We start from the raw sequence: 23,826 nt of genomic DNA on the forward strand, positions 1-23,826 counted from the left end.
ATAATATTATAGTATCACTAGCTGACCCAGCAAACGTTGTATTGCCATAAAAAGTGATAAAAAAATAGACATGTGGCACTCGGTGACTGCCGCGGTAAGGCTAATGTATAGCATTTTTTTATCAACTTATGCAATTATAATTAATTATATATTATAGTGAGTAAAATTTAACTTGCAAGATTTGATTACAGACAGACAACGGGACAGGTGAAATTAAATAAAAATGCTTATCATAATAATAAAAATAAAAAAAACGCGATGTATACATCAAGTAAGTAAGTGTTAGGTTATTTTCGTTACGGAATTTCTGGATTTGGTCTCCACGCTCAAGGCCCGCGATAGAAGCTATGAAATAGCTTAGAAATCAATAACTAAAATTTTTGGGGTATAAAAATTGATGACGACTGATTGTCAGACCTACAAAATATATCGTACATAACATTTATCGTACTACAATAATCATCATATTCCATTTCCATCTTGCAACAATTGCGTATCTGTGTATGGAATAGAATAATATTAAAATCGCGATAATAGGTGTTGATCGTAGACGGGTGAAAAATTTAAAGTTGTATGCAACAAACACTGGGACACGAGAATTTTATATAATACTAGCTGACCCAGCAAACGTTGTATTGCTATATAAAGTAATAAAAAATTTTTTTTGAGGTGTAAAAAGTAGATGCAACCGATTCTCAGACCTACCAAATTTATCGTACTACAATAATTATTGTAAGTATTGATCCATTGCTATCTTGTAAGGCTATAGCGGATTTGTGCATGTAACAGAATAATATAAAAATCGCGATCCAAAAATAGGGGTTGATTGTAGAGGGTTGAAAATTTAGGTTTGTATGTATTTTTAATGCGGAAAAAAAATACGTCGAAAATCATAAAAAAAAAATTAGGGGGATAGATGTAAGGGATGAAAAACAGATAGTAGCCGATTCTCAGACCTACTGATTAAGCATGTAATATTTGGTAAAAACTAGTAAAGCCGTTTCGAAGGAATAAGGTAACTAACATTATGACACGAGAATTTTATATAGTACTAGCTGATACCCCGCGACATCGTTCGCGTACGTATTTTTACACCTTGGGTTATATTACTGGACTTTTATAAGGGATCCCTAATTTTTTGAAAATAATAGCCTATAACACTGGGGGATAATGTAGCTTCCCAACAGGGAAAGAATTATTCAAATCGGTTCAGTAGTTGCGGAGCCTATTCAATGCAAACAAAAAAACAACAAAATCTTTCCTCTTTATAGATAATATTAGTATAGAAGTATAAATAAGATAAGATAATATTGTATCACATGACGTTTTTCAATACAGTTGTGGGAAATACTAAGAAAACTAATTTGCTAAAATATATTATGGCTTTCCGATAGAAAGATGTGAAGACTATTTTAATTAAAAAAAAATTCAAAATTTATTTTATAACTTTTAAGAACATTCGTTTGAGAGATAAATCACATACCAATCCAAAATATAAAACCGATAAAGTATGCATAGGTTGGGGTGGCTATCATTTTAATACAAATTTAGTTTGATGCGGGATTCCAACCCGTGTCTCTCGGGATACGCCCCAGCCCTCTTAATCCAACAGTCCAAGTAACGTATGATCCATAAGCCTTGGTATATTCGTACAACTCTCTGGTTGAGGCGCTGTACACAGGATTTACTTTACAGGTGATAACCCGCTAAAAACCCGTACTAAAAATATACTTCACGAAAGTTTGTTAAACAGGTGAATTTTGTACATTTCCTGATATATAATGGATGATATACATAATTTTTCCAAGAAAAAGTGTGAGGATATAATATATTTCTTACATTACATATTCACTTTAAGACTGTTCCACTGAACAAATGCATAAAATAAAACATTATATCACATTACAATGGTAGTAATTACAAGTATTCATCAAAGTGGATGTAAATACTACATAATATTCGTCCTAACAGATAACTTATATTTAGATATAGATTTAATACTTTTACGGCCGTTTTCAATATTCAGTCTGTCTCTTACTTGAGATAATCCTTATAAACTTATCGACGGTAACTCACCTTATCCGTACACGATGTCTGTCAATGGGACTACGTACAGCTTACCAGCGATATAAAGTTTGTATGGAAATTGCAATTGACACGTCCCAATATAAGGCGATATGAATGACTTATCGGGTATATTGGGACAGCTTCAGATTATTGACAGCTAATTACTGACAGTAGAAGGTAGTAATTTATCTTTATCTGTAGATAGTATATTGAGAACGGCCGTTACGTCTTGATTTAGGATACTATAGAAGTGTCCTAAATCAAGACTTAACTTTTCTAAAATCATTATACACATTATATAATATGCTTACATCATTCCAATATAGCGCTGGAAAAGACTCAAATCATGAAGTTTTTATCGCGAATCGAATACTCGCTCTTAAAAACCTACTGATGAAAAAAAAAAGTGATTTTATTTCCTATTCTATTTCTTACTTTGCATGATAAATGTGTTTCTTGAAATGCAAATATCAAATACTGTTAGTACAATGATAACCATTTACGGTATAAATAATGTTACAGAAGTTTGTATTTTACTATCAAGCCACAGAAATGTGGTTTCGATAAAGTGTAATGAAATACTAAATACCAGTTATAATTTATATTCATAGATAATATGTCGGAACTTCAGAAGAACTCTCTTTTAAATGATAAAATATTTCATGAACCGAAGAAAGACAACACCCTGGTAAAAGCTTTGCGAAAATGTAAGTTATAATTTTTTTTAATACATATTTTGTGCCCTATGATTATTATCAAAAATAACGTAATAAAGATCATGGGACATAATTTGGGAACTTTTAAATAAAACTTTCACTCTTACGTTAGAAACTTCAATATTATAATCAAGAAATCTAATATTCTATGGTATCAGAAAACATTCTGAAAGTTGGTTTGGGACCAAAAGGGCTATCGCATAGATGGAAGGAAACTTAATTAACTGAGGCTTGCAAGCGACATTATCTTAATTGCAGAAAACCCACAGAGTTAAGGAAGAATAACTGAAGAATCGGACAATCAAATTAAGAAAATTATTTATTAGAACAATCTTGCTCACTACATAGAAGAATATATTTTCCTATTATAAATCAAGTGATTGCTTACACACAAAAAACAATGTAACAAAGAAATCAGTAAGAAATAAGTAATAGCTAGAAAAAATACTGGTTTCTCATAAAGGAGAACATAAACAAGAGTTAAATATTATCCAACCGCGAAAATCTAGAGGGCAAAAAGAACAACCACACGTTTCACTACTTTGAAAATATGTTGACCTAGGTCAAGTTATCTTACAAAGATACCAATCTACCAAATAAATTAGCATAATAATAAATAACAGCTATAAATATACTGGTCTCTGAAGGAGGTGATGAAATCCGTTGAATTAAGTACACTAATTTACCAAAAAAATGTGTGATACCTGAATTCTCCCCAGACTTGGTTAAAAACTACAGTGACAGACATGCTTGTAAAGATAAACCAACTAAAGTAGCAATGGACGAATCATATAGTGCCTATAAAAAAGGAATTGATAGTGGCAAGGGAATAAATAGAAGGATGAGAAAAAGATAAGACCCGGTCCCAACTAGAGGAAGGATGCTAGAGATAGAAAAATTGGAAGGTGTTAGAGAATGCCTATGCATATATCATATATCTATAAGGGCACACACTGAATTGAATAAAACAATGAGTATATTTATGTAACAACACTAAAATTTGGTATAATAGGCTTATTTAGTGATCTTACAATAACTACAAAACTAATTATTAATGAATCTATTCCTCGAGGATAGAATTAGCTTCGTTTGATCTGGGATCTACAATACCTACTTGGCAGTGGGAGGCTTTCTCGAAGAGGCGGTGAAGGCATAGCATGCCAACTAGGTGGGCACCACATTGAATTTTTCTGCCATCAAGCAGTAATGTGCAAGCATTTTTTGGTTCAGTTTCTAAGGTGCCGGAGCTGGGTAAAATATAAGGCTAATGAGACTAAAGACATTATTATGTCTTATAGTGACGAGCACAATTACGATGCCACTCAGAAATTTGGGTTCTATCAGGAATCTTAATTGAATTAAAATGGGCAGGGTATATCACGTATCATTAGCTGATCGTCTTGTCACTTTTAATCCTAGAAGAGCACTAGCCGTAGAACCCTAATACATACATACAAAATTTACACTTCAAACTTTTGTATTATTATTATGTAGTTGTTATTACTTTAAACTCTTGAACATCTTTAAAGCCAAATTAAAATGTTACCTGCTTAATTTAGGGATCGTTCCACAACGCGATCTAATCAAAAAAAAACGGCAAAGTGTTGATTATATGACACTTACTATATAACCTATATAAAATCCAATGCGCAAACCTCACAGGCTGCAGATAGTCAAAAGAAGCGATACCTATACTATCACCCAAACGGAGACGTGGACTCATCAGCTTAAATAGACATACACATCGGCGTTACACAGTAAGTGCAGAGGATGTCTGGTCAAAGATGAAACACGGTATTATTCACCAGTAGGAGGCTCCTTTGCACAGGATGTCGGCTAGATTATAGGAACCACAACGGCGCTTATTTCTGCCTTGAAGCAGTAATGTGTAAGCATTACTGTGTTTCGGTCTGAAGGGTGCCGTAGTTAGTGAAATTTACTGGGTAAATGAGACTTAGCATATAGTCTCAAGGTGACAAGCGCAATTGTAGTATCGCTCAGAATTTTTGGGTTGTTCAAGAATCCTGAGAGGCACAAGATCGTTATGGGCAGGGCGTATCAATTACCATCAGCTGAACGTCCTGCTTGTCTCATATTATCATAAGAAAATACGGTATAGTACTTCTGAAAGGAGCTGGACTGATTGGACAATTACTCTACCTAAATGAACCTAATTAAGCAGGATAATCGCGGAAACAGGAGACGTGCCGCTGAATTTATCCTGAATTTCCAAGTTTAATCGAATCTAGTAGTAAATAAGTTTGTATTCTAGTAATCAATCTCCTATAATATTTAAATCTGCTTAAGTATCCTCCACTTCCGGTGCTTTAAATGTTACTGAAAACATTTGTCTTGGTAATTTATTTTTGTAACCTTGTCATACAGATTGCTGCATTCAACAAAGATGGGTGTTTGGAATAATGGGTATGTTTGGGCTATGCAATGCATACACAATGCGAGTGAGCTTAAATCTAGCTATCACCCAAATGGTAAACAGAACAAAAATTGAAACAGATCATTATAACCCTGATGCATGTCCCAGCGACAATTTTGTAAGAAATATTACTAGTAAAATATCTGAACGGCCGGTGAGTTTTGATATTATATTTTAACATTGTCTTTTTCCTACTTTTTCGGAAGTAGCTAGGTCATGCCAAAAGGTATATTTAATATTATAATTAGGGAACACTGAAGTTGGGGATAAAATTCGTCGAGTGATTGATTGGTTGGATACTAGTTAATGAATTCCATTCTCCCAGGACAATATAATTAGCTTCATGGAATTAGTTGACCAGGATGCCGACTACCATAGCCGTGTACTTCCTTACGGCAAGTTTCTACTTGATATCTCTATGTGCAAGCATATTTGGGTTTCTAATAAGAATAATTTCTAACTAACATTTTACAATACCAGCCTATGTTGTTTATTTTTTATTGAGATTTTTTTTTCATTAACAGACTACCGTCGGAATGCTTAATTCATGAATGATTTTAATGATAAAAATATAATATTTAAAAAATATCCCAAAAATGGTTTTTCATATATTTTTTGTATTCGTGGTCGTATCCAATGTGTTTAGTGGTCACGAATGCTTACCCACCATTAGTTTCTAGATAATAGATTTACTGTCCATTTTTTTCCTAATTAATTTGTATAGTAATGTAGTCACAGATATACTTCATGCAATGATCTACTTCAAGACAATATAATCAAATAATTATTTAGTGTGAGATCAAATATACTGATAGTAGATATGCAAATATTTATTTAATATCTTTGTTTTAGGAACATTCATGATGTCATATTATTATTTCGGTGAATTTAAATATAGGTATTTAGGCAATATTTAATTAATGTATAACTAACGTTATGTTTTTTATGGTAACGTGACATAAAAAAATCAGCCAAGTGCGATTCAGACTCCCTTGAAGGGTTCCGTAACAGCAAGTAACAGAATATAAAATTTCTTGTAGTTCGTTGTAACTTTAATCGATGTTTTTAATGTTAATTCGTATTAATGTATTTTTTTTTTCAATTAAAAAACTACTAACTAGATCTCCTTCAAACCAATGTTCGGTGGAAGAAGAAGGTAATATACATGAATTTTTTTTTTTAGTTTGCCACTTTGGAAGTGTCTCTCGCGCAAACTATACAGTTTAGAAAAAATATATTAAAATTATATTAGAAACCTCAATATTATGATTAAAGATCTATCCATAGATACCATGTATGGTAGTTTCGGAAAAAGTTGCTCTGACATACGGACGAACAGACAGACAGATAGGTATGACGAATCTATAAGGGTTCCGTTTTTTGCCATTTGGCTACGGAACCCTAAAAACGATAACTTGTATATTTTTACATATTTTATTGAGAAATTCTTTTTATGACAAAAACTGACGAGACGAAGAATACATTCGCTTGTTATATACGTGTGCAGTGCAGTGCATCCTTGCTGAATTCTGAGCGGCATCAATGAGACATACGATGTTAAGTTCATTAGCAAACTAAATTCGCTAGCTGTCGTGGCGCCTGCCATAAGCATTTACAATGTAGCAAATATTATGTGCCATGTAGCATCTGCTACATGGTACACCTATCTAGGTGGCGTTATCTTACGTTTTTCTTTAACTACGTAGCAGAATAATAATTAAGGGTTAATGTTTGAAATTGTCATTTTATACTGAAAAATTGTGTATATAAATTGAAAACAATCTATATATTTTTGCCATCCACTTATATTTTTGCAGTATTAACTCTAGGGACCTGGAGGCCTACCATCAACTTTTCAGTTTGCCTAACTTCAGTTCAGTTTAGGTACCTAAACTGAATCGCAAAGATTCGTACCATGAAGTACCTTTAACTGAATGGCGTTTGAATCGCTTATGGAAGAATGAACGAAAGAATTTTGTCTGTGGTCCACGGTGTGAGAACGAGATGAAATTGTACTATCTTTGCATAAGCCTGTCTCTCTTACTCGAACCACAAGCGTTGCGTTTCAAAGCCTAAAATTATATGATTTTAGCGGTTTTCTTGCATAGTAATTACTACAAATACATTCTAAAATCGCTCTTTATAGCGTGTAATTATAAACCATTAAGCAATAATAGTAACATATTTATGTGTTTTCGTAAAAATAAACTAAGTAAAACGAGTTATGAACGCACCTCCATGCATTTTTTTTGATTAGACAGGAGCACATAGAACACTTTTTTTAATTCGTTCTTGCTAACAGGCTTTAAGCCAGGGGCCTTACTACATTGTCTTTAGTATTTTCAATTTCAGTATTTTATTTTACAAAATAGTTCAATATATTCATTCTTTCATCAATTATATGTTCCTTTTCTGTATGTTTTCACTATTTTTTGAAAGTTATTAACAACACGATTCACTTTCAGCTAAGAAACTAGCAACTTTTTTTGAATCGCTCAGTTTGACACAAGCTATCCAGTTTAGGTTGAAATATTACCTCATGGTATGAATGAACAAACGAACTAAAACAGTTTGCGATTCAATTTCGAACTTGATTTGACGTCTACCTAAATTCGATCGCTCTAATAACGTCGTGGTATGAAATAACAAGGCAGTTCATTTTAGATCGTCAGTTGAATCACAATAAGAGTTCATGGTAGGCCCGCTGGATTGAATAAACTCACTGAAAGAATTTGCTGCTTGCATTGCTTCTTGACAAGAAAATATTTTAATGTGTCATGAGAAATATGTTAACTGTAAAAAAGTGTCCAAATCAGGGAGAGCATACTAGTCGGTTGGAGTCAGGTCTAGCAAGTACGGGAGATGTCGTTTGATTTCTTGATGCAGGTTCTGTATAGTTAAAGCGATTTCTCAAGCAATGTCCTGCGTTAATAGGAGCTATTATGTTGCTAGTTGTATTGAAGCACAGTTAATTTAAAATCCAAAAGAAAAAAACTATGGTCAGTCAAACTATCCAATGTTATACATTTTTAACGGACTTCCAAAAAGGAGGAGGTTCTCAATTCGTCGGTATGTTTTTTTTGTGTTTGTTACCTAAGAACTTTCTACTGGCTGAACTGATTTTAATAATTTTTTTTTTATTTGAAACACCAGGTTTCCCGCGTGGTCCTATTGCAATTGCAATTCCAAATATATCAATAATCGTAACTAGAATTAGATTGCATAAAATATGCAATTATTTTTATACTTTTCAGTGTAAATTATATCTATTGTTTTGGAAAAGTGTTTTTGAAGTCGGTTGTTTTTTGTTTTTTTTTTTATTTAAATCTAAATTGCTCTACCTTTTTTTGTATAAGAGGGGGCAAACGGGCAAGAGGTTGATGGGACGTGGTGAGGCAGCCACCCATGGACATCCGCAAAACCAGGGGTCAAAAGATGCGATGCCGGCCTTTAAGTATGCTCTTTTCTAGAATGTCACTAAGTCGCATCGGTTCGGGAAAACAACAGCCGGTATTTGATTCCACATGTTCTAGCTGTCATGTGAATGAGTTTGTATTAAAAATGATTGCAACAAGAAAATTTAATTTGAATACAAGATACCAAAGCACCACAACAGCAATTTCATAATTAAACTCTAATTATTATTATGTGCCATATGCTATAAGTTGCAGTCTTATGATGCAATCTTGACGTGAATAGAAGATAGTACAGTCTCATGGTAACCCCTAGCCACCACTTTGATTCATAAGATTCGTGTTCCTTATTCGTGTTCTTGTTATTACAAAATTTCCTTACTAAATAAACCTGTTAATATGGTTGTTTGATAAAGTATTGTTAAAAGAACGATGAATACTATAATTGTTTCACACGCTGTGAATTTCAGTATGCTACGCTCAACTGGAATGAAGAGACTCAAGGTTTAATTTTGAGTGGTTTTTACTACGGTTACGGTATTACACAATTTCTAGGAGGTTATTTGGCGGAAAAGTATAAAGGAAAATGGATTCTTGGGATTGGATTATTGAGTACAGCCATGTTTACATTTATTACTCCTGTCGTGATAAGAATAGGAGGTTCTACTTGGCTTTTTATTTTGCGGGTGCTACAAGGAATGGGTGAGGTAATAGATAATTTAGAATTATTTTTATTTATAAAATAGTGTTAGTGCTACTTGCTCAAAAATATTTTTATTGTGACTTTTAAGGTGAAACGTGGTTTGGGTATTTGGATTTATTTTCACTATTATTTATGTTATTATTGTTATGAAAATAAAATTAATTTAATCATAATTAAAGACAGTTTTATAGTAAAAAATTAAAGCCAAATAACCATGTCAATATATACAGCGAAAAAAACAGTCACACATCTTTTATTATAGTTCAAATTTAATTTCAAATATTTTTATTCAAAATTGGATGTGACGCAAAAAACTCAGAGGGCCTTTTTTTTTCATCAAAAAATATGTTTACAAAGTAATATTGTACACTTAAACTTATTATTTAATAGCCTGAGGGCGATCGCTCCATTCCCAATGTGTGGTATCATTAAGAAAGTTATTTATGTTATAGTAACCTTTACCACACAAACGTTTTTAACAATCCTTTTGAATAACGTGATACTTTTGTTTTGAACATTTTCTGGGACCTTGTTGTAAAAGCATATACATCGCCCCAAAAAAGACTTTGTAACTCGACTTAGCCGAGTAGTAGGCATTATAAGTTTATGTCTGTTCCTGGTCTTTACATTATGGTTATGACAGTTTCTAGCAAGTTCAAATTTGAAGCGCGTTTATAATAATAATAAACTTCGATAATTACCAGCCCCTTTTTGAGGCTTATAAAATGTCATTATAATAAATAAATATAGTCAGAATAAATTATATAAAATGACAAAAATGGAATGTTGTGTTAAAGAAAACTGCAGTGCAGTGGAATTGCAGTGATTTTCTTTCAATGAAATGGATAATATTAAGCCGTCAGTCATTTTCCTAAAGACTGTCAAAGACCATAAGAGATCGACGAATGAATGAAATGCTTGCTTTCCCGATTCTTGGGTGAGAAGTACAGAAATATCCATTTCACTGATGAAAAAAAATTCACAACTCAGGAGCACTACACAAAGATAATGACAAAATCTACATTCAAACCTCCAAAGCGCAACGTGGTGACCATCATACAATCAGAAATTATTTTAATTTTAGATGTAACTGAACTTTTTACTAAAATATTTTTTTTATTTGTTTGTAAGCTGATTGAAGTACAAACAAATGCATCTTGTGTAATAAGATATCCATCAATTTGCGCCTCTGTTTTAAAAGAACAGAAATAAGATTCGATTATAATTCAGGGACCCACAGTACCTGGAATGATGATTATGATGTCAAGATGGACCCCACCCCACCAACGAGCGATTCAAAGTGCATTAATATTTGGCGGAGCATTACTTGGAAATGTATTTGGTGCATTTATTTCCGGTGTCATCATGTCTGGTGGAAGAGACTGGGCCTATGTGTTCTACTTTTTCGGAGTATTTGGCGTCATTTGGTTCATATTATGGGTATAACTTTTAATATTTGATATTATGTGGTTTTTATAATTAATATATAATAATATATTTTATGCTTAGTATGCTTCTGATATTTAGAAAAAGAGGAAAAGAGAATTATTAAAAAGAAATAATGAGGTTGTTTTGTATTTTAATAAGGATGAATGAAAGTGTTGATGGAATTGTTGAGCAAAGTCAACCAAGAAAAACATTCCAGTGTTTGATTGGGAGCGTACAGTCTAAGCCGGGGGTTTTTCAAGAGCTTTAAGAATGCTTATACAAGCTCCTAGGCATGATGCCAGTGAAAAAAGCCTGGAAAATTTTATAAAAAGTGCGGGAATTCATTACATGTATTTGACTCAACAACTTTAAACCAAATATCCCTGTATTATGTCATTGTATCTCTAAAAGCAGTCCAAAAACTTATTATTAACGAATTTATGTAAGAAAGAATAATGCAGACTGTTTATGTGATTATTATCTTATATTAATATAAACCTTCATTTGTTAATATTTTAGACATTCCTTTGCTACAGTGAACCGAACGATCATCCATTTATAACTAAAGAAGAATTGGAATATCTCAGCAAAACTGTGACAAGAGCTGAAATCACATCAAAAAAAGATCCAGTGCCGTGGAAGGCGATATTTCGCTCGCCTGCAGCGTGGGCTCTCATATGTGCAGGGGTATCAAAAGTTATCTATTATATGTAAATATAAAAATTATTATTATTATAAGTTTATTTCGGTGGAGATATTATTCAAAAATGAGATAAAGAATATTAGTTGATACAAAATTATATGATTTTAATAAGATTTAAATCCTGTGACAAACATTTCATGTCAGTAAGGTTTGTCACAGGATTTAAACTATGAAAAGATTTTCATAGTTTAAATCCTGTGTTTTTATCACATTGATACTAATACAAATACACAGACACACACTTGCACACACATATGTATACATACAATCATGGTGTTTTACTGTGTTGATTGCTTAAAATTCAGGCCGTTAAAATATTAATTCCCTTTTGGCTGTCAGATCATCTTTATATGTATTAATTAAATCTTTTTAAGATATGCGGATTATGTATAAATAAATAAATGAATTATATCGACTTACCAGTAACCAGTTAGAGGTTACTAAATATAGAATGGAACACACTAGCAACAAGCTACTAGTGAACAAGTAATATTAATTGTATTTTGGTTTGAAAGATGCAATAGCTAGTGGTGAGCGCAATCGCTGTGTCCCTGACAAGTTTGATCTTTGAAGAAAACTGAGCCACACCGCATTACAATGAGAAGGGCATTAAACTAACTATGAACTTACTGGTCACTTTATCACTTCGTGTGCTTAAAATAGTTAATTTTAAAACGTCAGCCTGGAGAGGAGGAATATATATTCGCATTGAAAACCCCGAAACGGGGCCCATATGTCGGGCTCGGATATAAACACTTCCTACCAACTAAAAACCTCCTCTGTGTTGATAGCCCTAAAGGCTTTTACATCGAAGCCGGGCGGGGACCTTGGAGGCTGAAAATATAGCTCACAGGCGCGCACAGGCTTCTTGGTAGGAGACTCGAACCTCGTACCTGCTCGTTAGGCTGATGGAGAGAAGATCACTAACGATCAAATATATCTGTTAGTCCAATGGACTCTACGTTTGAAGAGCCTTCGCACGGACCTTTAGACATATAATAATACTTTTCAAGGAGCTTTCTTCCTCGTACCACGAAGCTGTAGAATGAGCTTCCTTCTGCGGTGTTTCCGGGACGATACGACTGTGATTCCTCTGGTGTTGCAAGTGAATATAGGGGGTGGATCACCGCCCCCCACTTAACACCTGGTGACCCGTACGGTCATTCGTCCTCCTTTTCTATATAAAAAAATACTATACCCGTATGGGTCAAAATGCTCACACAGTAAATAAATAGCCGTAAAGGAGACGCAAAGAGTAGTTAGGTATTGACCGATGCATTAAATCTTACATTCAAACGTTGGGAATATTTGGTAGCATAAGAACTAACTATATCTTCAATTGTATGAATCAGTTATTTTTTGGTGCGATAAACAGGATATGGGTTCTGGTGATTATATGCACACGAGGCATTTCTTACTTAAGTTTCAATAGACACAGTGTGAAGTAATAGGTGTCGTATTTCATTACGCCTGATGTGGCTATGTCAAGTGACAACATGATAATAATGATAATATTTTAAAACGTATAACATACTTATATAATAAATACCGAGTACGCAGGTACTGACATTTTTGCGACGTCTAAGCAACGCTTTTTACACGAAATCTCAATACTTAAAACACACGAAAATAAAATTGTATAACATAAACACGAAAACACTCAATCAGCTACACCCTCACTCACCTACACTATACACACACACACACACACACCTCTTAAATAATATTATTATTAACGTATGTAATAATATTAGCATTAAATAACAGATGTATACCTATTAAAGTATTGTAACTATTATTCTTAATCTTAAATTGGCATATTTGTAAAATTATTTGTAAGTCTATTGTAATGGTATATAAAGCTGTTGGATTATTAGTGAATAAATAAATAAATAAATAATATTGACGCACTTTTACACAAACTATCTTGCACGAATCTAGACACAGCCTTCTTCAATGTGCTATTATATACTTAAACATTATCTAATAATATTAAACATATGTACATACACATCCATGACTCGGAAACAAACATCCATATTCATCGTTGAAATGTTTTCACTGAGCAGGGTTACTAACCAAAGAGCTATATGAGCTGTCATCATATTGAGGCCATGAGACTTGTATGAGAAAATGAGGCCGCTTACCACTAGGTGGTACGGCTTGTCATATTTCTTTTAATCGCAAATCTCAGCGACAACCAGCCTTACCAGAATTGCCACTTGCTTCAAATATTAATGAAAACCTACACACAAATGAACACAAATAAGTACTCAAATCACAATAGAAAAGCGGGATCGACTAGAAAAACGACTTATCCATAAATGCTTAAACCCAGGACGGATTTCACATAAAATAGGCGTACAAAAGACATCAATTTAATAATAAGCATAATAATAATAAAACAATAAACATATTTCCAGATTGGTCATGACTGGGGATTCTACACAATGGTTACAGATTTGCCAAAATATATGCACGATGTCCTCAAATTTGACATAGCGACAACTGGTTCACTTTCATCATTACCTTTTATTGCAAAATGGGTCGCAGGTTTTATTTTTGGCTTCTCGTGTGACTATGGCATCAAGAAAAAATGGTACAGCGTCAGAAACGGAAGAATATTGTACACTACAATTGGTATGATATGATTTTTTTATACATATTTTATTTTACTATCAATAAATATTGTATAAAAAAACAATAAATGTGCTGCCACATTTCAAAATAAATAATTAATATATATTCACTTTATAAAGCTGAAGATTTTGGTGGTCGTTATTTTAATAGGAAGATATTTTATATTAAAATAAACCTTCATTTGTTAATATTTTAGATATTCCTTTGCTACAGTGAACCGAAAAATTGTCCATTTATATCTAAAGAAGCATTAAAATATCTTAACAAAACAGTGACAAGAGCTGAAATTCGGAATAATAAGATATAGCAGTAATGTGTAAGCATTTACCGTGTTTCGGTATAAAGGGCGCCGTAGCTAGTTAAATTACTGGGAAAATGAGACTTAACATGGCCATAATCCTGTGCGCATCAATTACCATCAGCTGAAGCAATAGGAATAGGAGAGAAAATTTAACATTCCTGTTTCCACTACACCCCTACGTTGGATACAACTTGCATGCAGTGTTAGCTAGTAACTTTTACCAGCCAAGCTCCTTCCAGAAGTTCAGATTATCTCTGGGATGTGCATTGACTTCTCGTGGCGAATTCGGATCTATAAAAGTTAGGTTGACTCCTGTGCATTCCAAGATAACATTAATCACCGTTTCATCATCGACCAGACATCATCCTATTCATAAAGGACGTAAATGAACTTTCATAAAGTTAATGGTTTTGTTTAATAATATTGTTAGCTATGCAAGCTTTGTAACTTTGGCTTATAATGATTATCAACTTGTCAATAAAAGTAACCTTCCGACATGAAACCATTAATGAGAAGTGAAGACATAATATCTCATAATTATATATAATATGCGAATCGTAGGAGATCTCATAGAACTGATCTCAATGTGTGGATACCACAAGGGTCTATTCTTGGAGCGTTTATTTTTCTTATTTACATCGATGATCCAATTGTTCCCTTATGACTTTCTAAATGATAACATACATTGGAAGTGGAGCGACCACATTCAGTTTATCAAATGAATGTAATATTTTAATGCTATTTGATTTTATTATTATAATAAAAAGAAACCCGCTAAAAGTTTTTGAGTCCATTTTTCAAAGGAATCTTATCGATTGGGTGATTGATTTTGACGTTCAATAAGTCGTTTTGATATTCTATATTAATTAAAGGATTTATTACAAGGGACATTTTTTAAATATGCTACAATTACGTCCACTAGAACTGTTGTACTTGTTAAGTTTATTATAGAATCATAGAATATTTGTGATAGGCAATCTGAAAATATATGGATATCTTTTAATATTACAGGATCGACTTTCCCCGCAATTTTGTTAGTATGTGCTTCCTATGCCGGGTGTAACAGAAACGCTGCAACAACATATTTTATACTGGCCATGGGATGTATGGGTGGATACAACAGCGGAATGAAGGTTGGTAAATGTAAATAACTTCCTTATATTAGGGATTGGTCTCCTCTGCTCTTCAACTGGATACCGGAGGCGTAGTCGCAAAGTGCGGCGACTAATTCAAAATAATAAAACATCTTATAATAATAAACTAATAAAACAACCTTCCTTTTGATTCCTGCCGCCGAATCCCACGTTCGCACGACACGCCACAAAATAGGATATCATCCCCACCATCTGGATATGTGGCGGTCCTCCACAGTGCGGTTTTCAAGGAGCTTTCTACCAGTGTGGAATGAGCTTCCTTGAGTGGTGTTTCCGGGACGATATGACATTACCTTCCTTACTTCCTCCTACCTTCTTAGAAAAGCGCGTCCACCTTCCTTAAAGGCTGGCAACGCTCCTGTGAATCCTCTGGTGTTACAAGAGAATGTGGGCGGCGGTGATCACTAAACACCAGGTAACCTTGTCCTCCTTTTCCATTCAAAAAACTAATACTACCGTACTACTAGTACTACAGTTGCCGTAATAAAAAAGCTTAGTTTAGTTCTTAGGTAGGTACTGCGGTATTTAGTTGGAGCGCAGCGGAGTCCAATCCAAGAGTTCAATCTTAGTTAACCTCATTTAAAAAAAATATTACAAATGCAATAAAAATATGTATCGAAGATATTATTATAAATCATCTGAGAAAATATTTCTGTGAATTTTTAGTGTTTTGAATTATTTGTGGAAGTCTAGAGAAGGTCTAAAAGGCGAATAAATATTTAAAAGCTCGGAATTAAATAAAAACAACAATTTTGTTCTTTTTTTTATGAAATAAGGGACAAGACGAGCAGCACGTTCAGCTGATGGTAATTGATACGCCCTGCCCATTACAATGCAGTGCCGCTCAGGATTCTTGAAAATAGCTCCTGCATTTTAATTAAAAACTGTGATTTAAAACAAGTGCATCAGTGCTAAAAACATAATAATTGTAATCTATTAACATTTGCTAGTAATCGCCGCTAAAAATCTACGCGTGAAGTGGTAAATAAAGTTATGTATGATAGTGCTGAATAAACAAAAGTAAGTAGTTTTTGAGGTTAAATAAGATCAGTTGTCAAAGAAGCTCAAAGACACGACAACTCAATCAAGTTTCAACATTGACATTTGACGCTTCGACGTACATTGCTCCCTTTAAAATTTCGCAGTACACTGCGTGTTTGTGAAAAAGTATTTTTGATATTGACATTTGACGCTTCGCTTGCTCGCTAAGTTTTGCAGTACACTGCGTGTTTGTGAAAAAAGTTTTCTTGATTTTCTGCTGTCGTAATATTGTTATTTTAACCGAAAATGCTCGGCTTATGTTCAGCCTGCAATAACAATGTCTTAGTCACACAAAAAAGATTGAAGTGCTCTGTCGTGAGTTGCGCTCTATTGTATCATAGTGAGTGCTTAAACTATGATGACGTCACTCCATCAAATCGAGCGACATGGGTCTGTCCTTCTTGCACGGCTAGAAAGCCAAAACATGACAATAGTAACACACCAATTCAAGGCAGAAACCGCAAGCAACAATCACCCGATAATGCTACCGTCTTGCCGCCGCTTTTGGGTATGACAAGTGGCCAAAATCAAGAGGTTATAAACGAAATAAGAAATTTGCGTCGAGAAATGAAGGAGCACTTTGAAAACCAACAAACATGTCTAAATAAGTTCGATGCCAAGCTTACCGAAGTCCAGAAAGAAGTAAGAGACCTTGGAGGTAAATTTTAAACACTGAAGGAGGAAGTCGATGAGCTAACAAAGTCTGTGCAATACTTGTCTAATGCTTATGATGACCAGATTGGTTTAAATGAAGAATCCAAAAAGATCCTCTCAAATCTTAATGTGGAAAACCAAAACTTGCGATCGCAAATGACAGAATTAAATAGCAATATCGATCACCTAGAGCAGCAAGCCAGAGATTGTAACATAGAGCTTCAATGTATCCCGGAAATCAAAAATGAGAATATCCTCACCATTATTCAGCAGATGGCATCGGTTGTCTCTTGCGAATTATCAGATAGCAGCATACTGAACTTCCACAGAGTTGCTAAGATGGACACAATGTCTCAGCGTCCGCGAAGTATCGTATTGACATTGTCTAATCAAAGAGTTCGTGATGACTTACTCGCTGCCGTAAAACGCTTTAATAGGAAAAATCCACAAAATAAGGTGAATACATCTCATTTGGGTTTCGCTGGCCAAAACACACCCATATATATCATGGAACATTTATCATAAAATATTCATTATATAAGAATAAAAAGTTACATGCTGCCACTAGACTAGCTGCGAAAGAAAAGAAATATGAATATGTGTGGGTAAGAAATGGTCGTGTATTTGTTCGGAAAAACAATGAAGCTGCAGCACTGTGGATAAAAAATATTGAAACTCTTAACGGCTTAAATTAGTAAATAATTTATATAAGCATGCAGTAACATTTTTATTGTATAAAATTCGCGTTAAATTTTTTTTTATCAAAATGTACGAGGTTTACGGACCAAACAGAGGATATCTATACAGCGGCTCTATGTCAGGACTACGATCTAATAATCTTAACCGAAACTTGGTTGAACAACACGGTTTTCGATAATGAAATCCTAGATAGTCGTTATATTTTACATAGGCGAGATCGCTCTTCGTGTCCACTATCTTACCATAAAAAAGAAGGGGGGGGGGGGCGTAGCAATTGCTGTTAGTAAAAAATTTGAGTCTGTAAGGAAGTACGAATGGGAAACTGTATGTGAAGATCTATGGATAGCGATTAAAGTCAGTCATAATATTTTTATATATTTTTGTGGTGTTTACGTTCCACCGCCTGTAAAAGAAGATTACTTAGAATGTTTTTTTAAAAGTGTGACAGATATTTGTAATAACAAAATATCTCAAGATTCACCCACTATTATTGTTGGTGATTTCAATTTATCTAACATCTCTTGGGCAGCTGATCCGAATGGAAACGGCTTAATGTCTGGTCAACTATGTAATAATATTGAATCTCTCTTTAAAGAGCATGTTGATTTCAATAACCTGAAACAATGCAATCCTATTCAAAATATAAACGAACGTTTTTTACACTTAGTTCTTATAAATAATACAGATTGGATTCAAGTAAAAAAAGAAGAAAATGCTTTGGTCACAATAGACAACCATCATCCAGCCCTACAAATTAACTTAAAAGTAAATTGTAACCGCTACATGAAACCTTCTCGTACACCATTTCTCAACTTCTTCTTATGTGACAATGGTAATGTCTGTAATGAACTGGATAAAATTAATTGGTTGTCTCTATTTCACAATGTCTCTTCGGTCGATGCAAAACTAGAAATATTTTACCAGACACTAATGCCCATTATTTATAGACATACACCCATGCGGAAACCGCGAGATAGTCACTATCCTATATGGTTCTCAGGTCCACTGTTACGACCACTTAAAGAAAAAGCAAAAATCCACTATAAAAGTAAAAAATATAACAACTCAATGGACAAATTATCATACGAATTACTACTCGAACGTTGTGCCATCATGATAAAATGTTGTTATGACAATTTTACAAAACGCGTTGTCGACACTATCCATGATGATCCTACCTACTTTTGGAAGTTTTTTAAACAGCAACGTAAAAATGGTCCAATTGTATTCCGAACGAAATGAGTCTGGATTATTTTGTGGACAAAGGAGGAAAGAATATATGCGACGCCTTTGCTAAACATTTTTCATCGGTCTATACTAACACCAGTAACTGTCACGTAGGAAATGCACCACACCTAAGCAATATTATTCCCAATGCTCCACTCGGTAGTTGTCAATTAACTGAAGAGGAAGTTTTAAAACACCTTTTAAACTTGGATTCACTTAAGGTCCAGATCTTATTGCTCCAATATTTCTAAAAAAATGCGCACACCAATTAGTTAAACCACTAACTCTCATATATAATTGTTCTTTGCAAACGGGCATATTTCCTACCAAATGGAAAATTGCATATGTCACACCAGTCCATAAGTCCGGCAACTCAAAAGATATAAAAAACTACCGGCCTATATCTGTTTTATCAATATGTGGAAAGGTCTTAGAAAGTCTAATTCAAAAAGTAATATATTCTCATATAGCTCCATATCTCGATCCTAATCAACACGGGTTTCGCCCTCGGAAATCCACTACCTCGAACTTAGTTAGTTATATTTCAGACATCGCAGAGGTTGTAGATGCTACTGGTGAGGTACATGCAATTTACACTGATTTTCAAAAAGCTTTCGATATGATGAACCATAATATTTTACTGTCAAAAATTGAGTTTTTGGGAATTCATGGCTCATTGTTGCGTTGGTGTGAATCTTACTTAAGAAATCGGTCACAACTAGTTGCTGTTAATGGTTTCAAGTCCTATGAGATAAAAATATCATCGGGTGTACCTCAAGGATCACATTTAGGTCCCACATTCTTTTTAATTTTCATAAATGATTTGGCACTCAAGTTAAATTCTAAATTCAAATTGTTTGTAGATGATATGAAAATTTACAAAACTATTAACAACCAAGCTGACGTGACAACAGTACAAAATGATATTGATGCTGTTCACTCTTGGTGCACCACAAATGGAATATCCTTAAATATTGAAAAATGTTTCCACATTAAATTTACCAGAAAGAAAAATCCGTTAGACTACGTATATAAAATAAACAATGTTAGTCTTAAGGAAGTTTATAGTATCAGAGACCTTGGTGTTATAATAGACTCGGCTTTAAGTTTTCGCCCACACATAGAACAAATAACATCTAAAACGTCAAAAATATCTGGGCTAGTCTACAGACAAATGAAAATATTTAAGGATCCCAGTTTATCAATACTCGTTTACAACAGTGTTGTCCGCAGTATCCTTGAATATTGCAGCACGGTATGGAGTCCAGGGTATCAAGTTCATTCCGATAGAATAGAACAAATTCAAAAACGGTTTCTATACCATCTATCTTACAAAGACTTCAAATGTAATAAATTGTTTTCGTACGACTCTCGTCTCTCTTACTATAGAATGAAATCACTTAAAGACCGCAGAAAGATTGCAGATGTTATATTCTTGGCAAAGCTAATGAAGGGACACATTGACGCGCCTGATTTACTTGAACGCTTGAAGTTCGTTGTGCCTCGTGATTGTAGCCGCTTACATAATCGCAAGACTTTCTGTTTGCCACAAAGCAGAACCAAACTTGGTGATCATAGTCCGCTTTATTTTTTGCAAATTATTACAGAGATGATATAGATATCTTCTGTGACAATATACCCAAAATAAAAAATAAATTAATTACATAGATAAGTTAGCAAGTAAGTAATCTGTTGATCTTTTTTTTTTGTCTGTTAGAATAAAGCCTGTTTTTATCAAGCTTGTTTGTTAAGCGTGTTTTGTTGCGCTGTAGTTATTGTTTCACTTAATCACGCATGCCACGTCCACATCCAGTAGACTCAATTGATAAATAGTATTTTTGTATATTTTACTACTTTGCAATCCATACAATTGTAGTCAGTTTTGTGGACTAAATAAAAAAAAAATAATAAAAAAAAAAACCCCAAAAATTCTGAGCCGCACTACAACTGCGCTCGTCACCTTGAGACAAGATGTTAAGTCTCATTTGCCCAGTAATTTCACTAGCTACGGTGCCCTTCAGGTCGAAACACAGTAATGCTTACACATTACTGCTTTACGGGCAGAAATAGGCGCCGTTGTGGTACCCATAATCTAGCCGGCATCCTGTGCAAAGGAGCCTCCCACTGGTCTACCTTCAATGTGTCCCCCGTTGTTCAGAAATCAAATTAAAAGAATAGTTTAAAAGTTTTTATCTTTGTAACTTTTTCCGGAGGTAAAAAGTAAACTTAATTTTAGCTAACTAGATATAGTTGGTAGATTTACTACAGTTGCTAACTATCTATCATCCTTCTATCTTTGTGAGTGAGAGTGCATTCGCACAACGTCCCATCCCAATCCAATCCGTATCCATTAAAACACGATCCGGAGCAGTCGTAGAACTATTTCTATATTAGTTTACGCACTAGATCCGGCTACCATCATCCGATTTCTTTCCGTCAATCGTAGAAATAATTCTACGTCTAGGACTCTGATCGTAGTGCAAAAGCGCTTTCACGATTACCGCTACGTGCGTTAGTTTTTTATTTATTTTTTTGACATTTTTTTATTTTTTTTATTATTCAGCATTACAAAATACATACCAATTCAAATTTTCACCCACCTACGATCAACCCCATTTTGAATCGCGATTTTTATATTATTATTCTGTTACCTATAACCCTATATCTCTGGATGCAATAGAATAACATGCAAGATGGCAATCGAATATAATAATTATTGTAGTACGTTACATTTTATGTACGATTTAATAATATTTGGTAGGTAATAGGAATCTGTAGTCCTGTATTTTTTATACCCCAAAAATTTTAATTATTGAATTTTTTCTTATTACTTTATATGGCAATACAATGTTTGCTGGGTCAGCTAGTTCTGTAATAAATACAAATAATATGTTTTTAGGTGAACACGCTGGATGTGGCACCAAATTACGCGGGTTCAGTTACAGCCATTATAAACACCGTGACAACATTTGCTGGAATCATTTCACCACACTTAATAGGCCTACTGACGCCTGACGTAAGTCAACATGGAATAAAGCTTTTACTATTATTATTTTTAAAACAACTGTAGAAAAACGTCTAGGTTACTATAGTTGCATCTTTTTTAATTGTATTGACTGTGTCACTTACTGAATATATATTTTAAATAAAGATACCACTTCACACTATACTAGATGGATATAGCGACTAACTTAACTCTGTTTAAATTTTCTCTCTTTTGAGTGTGCGTCCTGAGGCACAGTGCGTGTATGGCGGATTGCAGAGCGGACTTACAAGTCGATACCTGTCCGTAATGCACGCGGAAAAGTTGATGCGTACGTGTGCTGTGTTTATTTTACTTTTGTTTTTAATAACGTCGATATCGAAACGACATTAAACGTTTACAGTATTCAGAACAACGCAGGTACATAATATGTAAAGTAGTGTTCATAATCTTCAGTAGGAAAGTCATTAATTTGCGACATTTCACTTCACTATCCGCGAGTAAAAACAAAATACGCGTATTGATGACCGCATCCGCCAGTAGAGTGGGCTGTGCAAATATATGCGCGCCCACTAGCACTCCGGACAAGTTCAAACATGTCGAACAATTGTTTAATGCACCGTTCATTCCGCCTGCGCGTTGCGCCGCCACTAAGGCGCAGCCTAAGGTCTTATGCGCACTAGGCGGTTTGGAACAGCACGCGGTTTGGAAGGCGGCGTGCTGCGATGCGGCACGCCGTAAAGCAAAACGCAAGTCGCGGTTGGTCAACCGCAGTTGTTAAAAAATCCATCATCAGCACATCATGCGCGAATGAAGGCCAGCCACAGACTGACCGACAACCAAACCCGCAGCCGCGCACGAGTGTACTTGCGGCACACTGCACGCGGCTGCTGCAGCTCCCTTGCTACCACAAAAACTGGCGGCCAACCGCCGGCCAGTGCGTTCGATCATCGCGGTGGGCGTATGTGACCTAAGTCTGACTATGCCCGCTCATCGTGAAAAATACCAAAACTCATCATTGCTGTTAATATTAAGTGATCAAAATCATCAGCTCTTTTATAAAACCGTATAAGTGACAGGTTGCTTGCCTTTAAGGCGTGAATACTCAAAAGTAATCTCATTCCACAGTTCCATACGTAAACGACAGTTCCTCACACATTTACAGTGCGTCACAACGTTTTCTGATCAAAAAGCTTAAGAACATATACGTTCTTAAAACCTATTTGCTTTCGATAAGTTTGACTCATACTTACAATTTCTTCAAATTCTCCCAAAAAAATGTTATTTGAAGGAATTGTTTTGAATTAAGATAATAATTTTTTCCATAGTCAACGCTGATTCAATGGAGAACTGCATTTTGGGTAACATTTGTGGTAATGGTTGGATCGAACATTGGCTACGCTATCCTGGCAGATGGTAAACAGCAGTGGTGGGATGATGTTAGACAATTTGGATACCCACCCAGTTGGAAACACGGCCCGATTATAAAAGATGACGTACCACACAAATCACTCACCGTGGTGCTTATAAGTGATAATGAAGAAACGATAAAAGTAGAAGCAGATAAGAATGAAACACCAGTCACTAAGTAATTTTTATAATAATGAATAGGTAATGTGTAGATATTTTAAAATAAATTAGTTGAAAAGAGTGCGTTTTATTG

At 34.4% G+C, this 23,826-nt stretch overlaps 1 protein-coding gene across 4 annotated transcripts; it reads left to right on the forward strand.

Annotated features, from left to right (window-relative positions):
* The first annotated feature begins 2,624 nt into the window (after positions 1-2,624).
* LOC126969552 (sialin-like) lies at positions 2,625-23,813 on the forward strand. Of its 4 annotated transcripts, XM_050815062.1 has the most exons (9): positions 2,625-2,774; positions 5,169-5,371; positions 9,101-9,337; positions 10,564-10,773; positions 11,281-11,448; positions 13,888-14,104; positions 15,417-15,538; positions 22,080-22,196; positions 23,492-23,813. In XM_050815062.1, the coding sequence occupies exons 1-9, from the start codon at positions 2,684-2,686 to the stop codon at positions 23,753-23,755; spliced, it is 1,629 nt and encodes a 542-aa protein (XP_050671019.1). In that variant the 5' UTR covers positions 2,625-2,683; the 3' UTR covers positions 23,756-23,813. The 4 variants fall into 4 exon arrangements, with proteins under 4 accessions (XP_050671019.1, XP_050671021.1, XP_050671020.1 ...); XM_050815063.1 differs by lacking the exons at positions 2,625-2,774; positions 5,169-5,371 and having other exon boundaries at positions 7,647-9,337; XM_050815064.1 differs by lacking the exons at positions 15,417-15,538; positions 22,080-22,196; positions 23,492-23,813 and having other exon boundaries at positions 11,281-11,471; positions 13,888-14,097.
* The last annotated feature ends 13 nt before the right edge of the window (positions 23,814-23,826 follow it).

This window comes from Leptidea sinapis, chromosome 18, assembly GCF_905404315.1.
Source record: "Leptidea sinapis chromosome 18, ilLepSina1.1, whole genome shotgun sequence".
Lineage (NCBI taxonomy): Eukaryota > Metazoa > Arthropoda > Insecta > Lepidoptera > Pieridae > Leptidea > Leptidea sinapis.

Bases quoted from the DNA above. Each gene is read 5' to 3' on its own strand.
- LOC126969552 (XM_050815062.1), top strand. From the start codon at position 2,684: ATGTCGGAACTTCAGAAGAACTCTCTTTTAAATGATAAAATATTTCAT. The intron at 5,372-9,100 runs GTGAGTTTTGAT...TGTGAATTTCAG, and splicing joins GTAAAATATCTGAACGGCCG to TATGCTACGCTCAACTGGAA. The intron at 22,197-23,491 runs GTAAGTCAACAT...TTTTTTCCATAG, and splicing joins TAGGCCTACTGACGCCTGAC to TCAACGCTGATTCAATGGAG.